We start from the raw sequence: 9,985 nt of genomic DNA on the forward strand, positions 1-9,985 counted from the left end.
TGCCTGGACAGTTTTCCACAATTTTCTTGACAAGATTTTTAAAACTGGTTTGCCATTGCTTTCTCTTACGGTTAAGAGTAGGCAACTAGGCCAAGGTCGCCCAGCTGGCTTTATGCCCTAAGATAAGACTCATGGTCTTCCAGTTTCTAGCCTGAGGCCTTTGATGGCTCTCAAGCTACAGTTAACATGCCCACAAATGCTTGGTTAATTTAACTGCACTAAGTGTTATTTCTGCTATTTTTAGTCATAGCTTATTTCAGACATGTATATAACTAGCATCTCTGTTGTATCATTTCCCAACCTATTTAGCTAAATATTAGTGGTTTGACTACTAGAAAAGAATGCCCTAATCTTCCTTCTCCCCTGTTTGTGACTCTTCTCAGGGATAGAAACCAAATATTCAGAAATTAGTAGAAGAAGCATTTTTTAGAATATGGGAAGTGCTTGACTTACAACAGTTTGTTTAGTGACTGTTCAAAGTTATAGTGGCACTGAAAAATGTGACTTATGACCGTTTTTCTTAGTTATGACCTTTGCAGCATCGCCATATCATGTGATCAGGATTCAGATGCTTGGCAACTGACTCATATTTATGACCTTTGCTGTGTCCCAGTGTTATGTGATCACCTTTTGCAACCTTCTGATAAACAAAGTCAATAGGGAAACCAGGTTCTCTTAACAACCAGGTTACTAACCTATCAACTGCAGTGATTCACTTAACAACTGTGGCAAGAAAAGTCATAAAATGGGGCAAAACTCACTGAAATGAGTTTGTCTCATTTAACAACAGAAATTTTGGGCTCAGTTGTGGTCGTAAGTCAAGGTCTACCTATATAAATGACCATCATCACTTGCTAATGTGTGCCAAACAAGTAATTCTTAATTAAAATTATTGTATCTGGGGTACAGAAACCTAATCACTTACTAGATAGCTGCAAAATCTTAACTTTTCGCTGTCATCTAATAGTCTTCTGGATTTTGTGACCCATATGCATATTGTTAGTAAGAACAAGTACATAAGACAAGAAGAAGATTGTGGTTGTACTGATTTACAGCTTGGGTGTAAAAACTAGATGTTTGATAGGATCCAGAGAGCTTAGTTTAAGAAAAATTATAAAGTTATCTACAAAGAAAGATATTGCTATTTTTTTATCACTTTAACAAAAACAATGAAATCTGAATGGGTATACTTCCAGAATAAAAAGCTATATGTTTCTTTTTCTAAATGTCCTTTTCTATGCATAAATATGTACAGCATATCTATTGATACCTGCCCAATATTGCTGCTGTTTCTAGAATACCAGCCAGTAAGGAGCACACACTTTTTAAAAGATGAAGCCCCAAAATGATATAAAATTAAGAGTAAACAAAATCAGTAAAGATAGTTGGAGAGCCTTGAAAACTTCCAAAATTGCATAATTTATCATTTTGTTCAAAATTAAATGCTGCAGTACTTGTGTTAATTCTCAAGACACTGCAAACTTTTTGTGCCTGGTTAATGCAGGTCCTCTCTGCCACTTCAAGGACAGGCTAGGTAATCAAATAGGGGTTTTTTATCCTGAATTCTTACAAATGGAAAATAAATTATAGTTCTTACTGGGCTTTTGTGTGTGTTTCTGTACCGGTAATGCTAACTTACAGCATCACTCAGGCATTGCCATGTTGGTATGTAACCTGTCTGCATTAGCAATTTATCACCACAGCAATGTCTGGGTGATGTTGTAAATTGCTGGTTTCCTCTGTGTAATCATTTTGACCATATCTTAAGTTGCTTTAAATTTCTTGGAAAGATTTTATGCATCATAGAATAGTACGTTCCAGTAGAGGGAACACAGAGATACCCGGTCTATATATCTTACATGTTACAAAGCATAATTTATCTCAAAATTTGCTTTTCATTCTGAATTTGCATAGGAACACAAAATGAGCAAGCCAAACAATTTTTATTTTGAAGCATGGCAAGCCAGTTTATTTTTAGAACACTCTTATTGAGGAAAGAATTTCAGGCTGCCCTTATCTCTGCTAATAATAGTGACTTGCTCAATTTATACAGCTACTGAACTACCATTCCACTCTCTCCTTTAGTCAGGCTACCTCTTAATTGCAGATTTTCTAGTTCATAGTTCACTTGGTTTTAAAATGTAATGATTTTTTTTAAGCTGGGGTGCTAAATTCTGTATGCAACCTATTTGTTTACTTCTTCCTTTTAGAATATGATAAGGATTCTTTGAATTCCAGCACAAATATTATCTTAGTGGGTTTTTTAATATAAATCTGATACTAGAAGGAAATTTATGCTTGGAAATATATAGGTACACTTGAATGTGTATGTGTCTTCAAGTGTTGTGCCTCTTGTCTTTGTCACTTTATGGAATATAACCATAGGCAATGTCTACTGAAATCTTCATCTTGGCTTAGATCTTTTAAAAATTATTATTATTAATTCCTAATTTTGTCCTGATTTTTCCCCTAAAACAGTTATTTTGAAAATACTGGATTGAAAGCTAATAAGGTACACATTATGTGCAGTTCTAGTGGCAATAGGGAAGTATTATAGAATAGAATAGAATAGAATAGAATAGAATAGAATTAGAATAGAATAGAATAGAATAGAATAGAATAGAATAATAACTTTATTGTCACTTTGAATGTACACCAATTGGCATACATTAAAATGAAATTTCATTGCATACAGCTCTCAAAAGGTCACCACCTCCGATATACACTACATAAATATGACAAAAATAAGTAAATAAATAAATACAGAATTTTGCATATACCCACATATATTATACGACACAGAGAAACAATAGTCTAGTTCAGGTTATGTATACATGTGCATGGCGAGAAAAACGAACCTTGTGAGTTTACCAGATGGATGGCATAGGGAACAAAGCTATTAGCAAATCAGGTAGTCCTGCTAGAAATACTTCAAAACCTCCTCCCAGAGGGGAGCAACAGAAACAGGCCGTAAAGTGGGTGTGTGGGGTCTCTAACAATGCTTTGAGCTCTAAGCACATAGCGCTTATAAGCAGCATCTTGAATACCAGGAAGTGAGCTTCCTATGACCTTCTTGGCTGTCCTTACCATTCTCTGTATGGACTTTCTATCTGAGGCAGTGCTGCCACTGAGCCAGACATTGGTGCACTTTGTTAAAATGCTCCCAATTGTGCCTCTTTAAAAAGGGGCAGGACAGAAAGAGAAAGATGTGCTCTCCTCATCCGATGCAAGAAATGCAGACGCTGGTTTGCACGATTCACTAAGGATAATGTGTGGAGAAACCAGTTCAGATTGTTAAGTTATCTGCACTCCCAGATATTTAATACTCTACAGCTGCATCCTTGATACGGAGTGGAGTATGACTGCCGGCTCTTTCTAAAATCTCCTTTATTTTATCAACATTTAGAATATCATTATCATTATTATAATATCATTATTAGTCTGAAAATATAAGGAATAGATAAATTATAAAAGGAAGAAGGTCAAGTAATGATGCTTCTAAAAAAAAGGAAATAGTCCATAATAAATTTTAAATCAATGGCTTAACAAGAGTATAGTAATGCAGTAATATATTATATCGCCTGAGGTGGATAAGATTCTCAGCTACATTATCTAGGATTTCAGTCTTATATATATTTTGTATTTTGTATATTTATGTTCCATTGTTCCAGGAGTTCAAGGCAGAGTAGCAAAACTATGTAAGGAATACCAGGCTGAGAGTGACTATTTCAAATCATCCAGGGATGATTCTATGATGAGGTGAACTTGAACCTGGATCTCTTCAGCCTTAAAGACTAATCAGAACTGGCTTTCTAATCCTACAGGATAGACTTTGAAATGAATACAGGCAGTCCTCGACTTACGACCACAACTGAGCCCAACATTTCTGTTGTTAAGTGAGTTTTGCCCCATTTTACAACCTTTCTTGTCACAGCTGTTAAGTGAATCACTACAGTTGTTCAATTAGTAAGAAAGATGTTAAGTGAATCTGTCTTCCCCATTGAATTTGCTTGTCAGAAGGTCACAAAACATGATCATAGGACCGACCATGGGATATTGCAACCGTCATAAATATGAACCAGTTGCCAAGCCTCTGAATTTTGATCACATGATCAGAGTTCACGTGGGAACTCTGCAACAGTCATAAGCGTGAAAAATGGTCATAAGTCACTTTTTTCCAGTGCCGTAACTTTGAATGGTCACTAAATGAACGGATGTAAGTCGAGGGCTATCTGTTGATGCTGAATTATGGTGAAGTACTTTGGATTTAGTTCAACTTGAATCATGTTCTGTATCTTCTATTTTATCCTACAAAATTGCTCTAAAATCTAAATATTTTAAATGCATCTTTAGAAAAGATTGTTCTTCGTGAAAAGTCAAATAAACATCTACAGGGCAATCACATATGATTGTAGTCTAATCTATGTACTCTTGGAAGTGAGTTCCATGCACTGACATAGGAATTACTTCTAAATAAATATACTGTAAGATTTGAGGGGTTTTTTTTCTTTCTTAATTATGTATATTAAATACAAACTGAAACAAGCCATCCTTTTGGTTCAAAACTTACAAAATGCACGATGTAAGAAAGTTTTGCAATCAATAGCAAGTGGGTGAGAGAAAGCTTTTAATGGAACTCAATTAAATAATGAAATGCTATAAAATATTTTATGCAGCAAATGGCCTGTTGAAAGACAGGTGGACAAAAATAGGCATCTGTACAAAAATCTTGATGATTCTGAATTACAGCTCCCATCGGGTTAAGGTGGCACGACCAATCTTGGTCAGGGATAGGGGGAATTATAATACAAAATATTATTGAAGAAGATAGGCAAAGCAAGGCTGCCCTAATTAATGCAAATAATTAGTTGAAAATAGCATTCACAAAGGAAGAAATGATGAAAGCTTTCTCCTCTCATTATTAGTGATCTTGAGAATGGCAATAACCAGATTGCTGCCAGGGTACTTTTTTTTTTTTTAATTAGAATCAAAGCAGTAAGTATTGAAGTAGCTTTAGAAGTGGCAAATCTTTTGGGGCATTCTGCCTTACCTCTTAACACTGTCATGTCACCAGTGAGATGTCCTTTATCTTAGTTATACACAGAGGCAAACTGGTACTTATTTTCATTCCGCACATCGTTATCATTGCTAGTAATTGAACTGAAAAAAGTTGCTTCTTTTGATGACCTCTACAAAACAAAATCACATAATATTGCTTTTCAGACACCTATGAATTCTATGCTGCCCTTGATGTAAGAAAAAGCATTTCCACTCAGCGTTAATTTATCTTTTTGTTATTACTTTTATCGATGTTATAAGAGTTATTTTAGACAAATTTATCCATAACTTATATCGTACAGTTAGTTTTTTTTTTTAATAATGTAATTTCCAGAAAGATAAATAGACAGACTTGGAATAAACTGCAATTTTATATTTATGTCACAATGCAATTCCATATATATCAGTTTAAAAATACAGTTAAGTTCCATTAACTCCAATTGGATTTGGAGTTTTGGAGGCAGGATTTCGCAGCCTTGCAAAGATTGCAGTCTTTAAAATATTTACATGAAATGTACTCTTGCACAACCCAGTGAAATTTGTTGCTGAATAGAGATTGTAGGGTTAATACCGAGCCGCGTGCTGGCCTAGTGGTGATGATGCTTTCCTCCCATTCAGAAGGTTGAGAGTTCATTCCTAGGTAGCAAAAGGTATTTTTCTCCTAGAGTGCAAAAAAAAAATAATCTGCTGCAAACTCTGTTTAGGAGTCAGGAAGGGCATCCGGTCAGTTCAGCTGCATGTAGTCGCCCCAACTCTACCCTGAATTAAGGGTACCTTTTAGAGACCGAGCGCCCAAACTGCAACCCAAAACCCACTTATTTATCGCAAAGTGCCAACACGGTAATTTAATCTGAATACTGAGGTTTTAATTTAGAAAAAGCAACTCATACATTAACATCGTTTGTCTTAAAAGAAAAACACAATAACAAAGCTTTCAATGATACAAACAACTTTTTACTGAAAGGTAAAAGTTTGCATTTGGCATGCTTTTGAACAATTAATGTGATTTTTGCTGTTGTATGCATGCTGATAATTTGTCTAACCTTGGCTTATACTTTGTAAGTTTGAGAGTAACACATGCAGCACTCAGGTCATCTGTTAGTCTATTTCTGGTGTCAGGCTTGTTTTGGCTAGGAAGGGGATTGAGAATTGTTTTTTTCCTGCGAAAACATAGCCAAAGAGCAAGGCGTGCGTGCCCAGAGAGAGGGCTCCGAGTGCCCCCTCTGCCACGCGTGCCATAGATTCGCCACCACTGGATTACAGGGTTGTAAAAAGGGAGGTTTTTTTTGTTGTAGAGCTAAAACCTAAGTAAAGGTAATCCTCAACCTGCAACAGCTCACTTAGTGACCTTTTGAAGTTACAACAGGCCTGAAAAAAGTGACTTATGATCATTTTTCACATTTTTTTATATCAGAATTCAGACGCTTGGCAACTGATTCATATTTATGACGGTTCAGTGTCCCAGGGTCATGTGATCCTCTTTTGCAGCCTTCTGACAAGCAAAGTCAATGGGGAAGCCAGATTCACTTAACAACCAGGTTACTAATTTAATAACTATGGTGATTCACTTAACAACTGTGGCAAGAAAGTTTGTTAAATGGGGCAAAATTCAATTAAAATGCCTCACATAGCAACAGAAATTTTGGGCTGAATTTTGGTCGTAAGTCAAGGACTACCTGTAATGCATCTCACAAATCAGTAACTCTTCATTTTATGTAAACAGAAATTAACGTTCAACTTTTTTCTTTTATTTAGTTGGAGAGCACCAGCTCACTGGACATAAAGTAGCAGTGAAAATTTTAAACAGGCAAAAAATTCGTAGTTTGGATGTTGTTGGAAAGATCAAACGAGAAATCCAAAACTTAAAACTTTTCCGGCATCCCCATATTATCAAACTGTAAGTTTGCTAATTCTTATTCTCTTTGTAGCATGCCATATAAAAACACATAAAACACATTTCTGTATTGCAGGTATTTTACTGTATTTTTAATATGTTTAAGAATAATATAAATTAAGCACTGGAATTATGAAGTAAATTGTATTGATCTTATACTGAATTTACTCCCATGTCCATATAATACTAAATGGACATTCTTCCTTTTAAAACTCAATATGAAGATATATATTGGAATTCGGATCAGTTGTTGTTATTATTAATTAAATTTATATGCTGCCCATCTCACAGTTTGAAGTGACTCTGGACCATTATAAAACATTCGTCAAAATGGTTCAGTCTACATTATATTTCTTGTTCTGTAACAAACAGAAGAAAACCTTAACTTATCAGTTTGATGCAATATCTTATACTTTTCTGGGACACATGATTGGACAGTTGTTTGATAAAAGCAAAGTAGCATGTATCTTAGAGGTTCATCTTAGATTCATGAAGTGAAAAATAGATCTTTTAAGTCTAGACAGATTAATTTGATTATATATTTGTGTATTAAAATTTCAAGGGTAAAATTGAAATGTCTTTAGATTTCATTGAATAGTGCATAAAAAGGGAGTACTCAGTTTATTTTAGCACAGTAGCTGTGTGCTTCTGGAAGCAACGTCTAAAGAAAAAAACAAGTCTTTTTTCTCTTAAAGCATGGTTGAGATCTTTCTTGGTTTCCATTTTGCCCCTTTATTAAAATGGCTACATTATTGTAAATACATATATAGATGTATCTTATGTTCTTATAATGGTGAATATATGGTGAATATACAGCTTTATGTTATGGATCCAGACAGGCTGCAAATAGGAATAATTATTATTGCATCATATTTTGGGACTGAATTAGAAATTAACAAGCTAATGAAAACTTCACAGTCCTTCATAGTGAGATGAAGGAAGCTTTGCTACTCCCGGTATGTAATCATCACATTTGTACTAACATATTATGACTTTTAAATCTGAAATGTCTTAATTTTCTCTTGATAGCAACGTTCAGAATATTAGTTCTCAGAAGGTTTATTGAACAGATCTTAGAGGAGTGAAGAAGTTTAATGTAGGGGTGGAGTAGGGGGAATGAAGATCTAGCAAACAGTTTAATTGAGCAGAGTCCCAAAGGAGTTTATATTTGCACTGCAAAAAAAGTGACCAATTTGTCCTTCAGAAGTGAAAAGCAATTATATCGAAAGTATATTCCAATGATTTTGTTAAGGACTCTTTTAAGATTGGACAAGAGGTCTTAAGGACTTCGTCTAGCAAAAACATTTAAGATGCAATTATTTTCTTGTATGTTTTCAATAGGTATCAGGTGATCAGCACCCCTACTGATTTTTTCATGGTGATGGAATATGTGTCTGGTGGAGAATTGTTTGATTATATCTGTAAACACGGACATGTAAGTGTCTTATCCAGTTGGAATAAAAATGCATGGGATGAAAGGACAAAGAGACAGTAGTGGAAAATAGAATTGCTTTGTTAAATAGGATTTGTTTAAGTCAGTAAGATCAAAAATAGGCCAAGCCTATTAGCCATGTGTAAAATGGCTTGCTATTGAATCAAATCACTGATATACTGCATATATTTTCCTTTATTATAGCTATTGGCTGCAACACTCTTCCCCATCTGGTGACCATCAGATGCATTAGATTAATAAGTTAAAGGGACCATATAAGGAACGGTTGCTGGAATTGGGTATGTCTAGTTTAATGAAGAGAAGGACGAGGGGGGACATGATAGCAGTGTTCCAATATCTGAGGGGCTGCCACAAAGAAGAGGGTGTCAAGCTATTTTCCAAGGCGCCTGAAGGCAGGACAAGAAGCAACGGGTGGAAACTAAGCAAGGAGAGAAGCAACCTAGAACTAAGGAGAAACTTCCTGACAGTTAGAACAATTAACCAGTGGAACCACCTGCCTCCAGAAGTGGTGAATGCTCCAACAGTGGAGGTTTTTAAGAAGAGACTGGACAGCCATTTGTCCGAAATGGTCCCTTCCAACTTTACTATTATTGGACTGGACAGCCATTTGTCCGAAAAGGTCCCTTCCAACTTTACTATTATTACTTGGATTGTGACGTTAAAGTCCAACACATGAAATAAGTCCAAATTGGGAAACGTTGCTATGCAGTTTTACAATCCAGCAAGTCCACTGATCATCATGGCTCAAACTGAATATATCTTAAATAATTGGAAATTAATATAAGTGATAATCAGAAGCAACTTCCACCACCCTGTTTTGTTTTAACTCTTCTATAGCTAAATGGTTTATTTTACATCAGTGTTTCTCAACCTTGACCAACCTGGAGAATTCTGGGAGTTAAAGTGATCAAGGTTGAGAAACATTGCTTTACATCAGGGGTCTTCAAACTTGGCCCTTTTATGACTTGTGGACTTCAACTCCCAGGATTCCTCAGCCAGGCATGCTTGCTGAGGAATTCTGGGAGTTGAAGTCTACAAGTCATAAAAGGGCCAAGTTTGAAGACTCCTGCTATACATCATACCACTGATTTCTGTTAAATATCCACAGTAACAGTGATTTGGAGATAATAGTTCATCTAATTTTGTAGAAACATGCAAACATAGATACAGCTGTCATTTCACACAATCCTAAAGTTTATTTGGTGTTGTGGAAAGATTGATGAGTATGTTTAGTTAGTGATATGATTGCTAGCAAATGAGCCATATATTTATAATATGAGTAAGGATTCAGGGCTAAGAACAGCACAAATGCTTGCTTCAGCAAAAACATGTTTTATGGACAAATAATACAATTAACAAGTACTTTATTTTTGGATTTTTTCTTCTTTTTTCAAAATAGAGTTATTTTGTTATATGAGTTATAAGAGAATCTAAGTCATTTGTAAAGTAAAAGCAGATTTAATTTTTACTGCTCCAGTTCATAGGTTGGATTATTAAATATCTTTTTCTTTCTCGCTTTTTCTTTAATCTTTGGAAAATATTAGGAGAGCAAAATGCTTCCTCGTGCATATTATATAAAC

General features: G+C 35.2%; 1 protein-coding gene across 1 annotated transcript in view; it reads left to right on the top strand.

The window, feature by feature from the left end:
- The window catches only part of PRKAA2 (protein kinase AMP-activated catalytic subunit alpha 2), a 21,791-nt gene that overhangs the window by 2,176 nt on the left and 9,630 nt on the right, over positions 1-9,985 (top strand). Inside the window, exons 2-3 of the mRNA XM_015815027.1 lie at positions 6,814-6,955; positions 8,294-8,387. Coding sequence (XP_015670513.1) covers positions 6,814-6,955; positions 8,294-8,387 — 236 coding nt within the window. The remainder of the gene's footprint in view (positions 1-6,813; positions 6,956-8,293; positions 8,388-9,985) is intronic.

The sequence above is a fragment of the Protobothrops mucrosquamatus genome, unplaced genomic scaffold, assembly GCF_001527695.2.
Source record: "Protobothrops mucrosquamatus isolate PMUCROS unplaced genomic scaffold, P.Mucros_1.0 scaffold304, whole genome shotgun sequence".
Lineage (NCBI taxonomy): Eukaryota > Metazoa > Chordata > Lepidosauria > Squamata > Viperidae > Protobothrops > Protobothrops mucrosquamatus.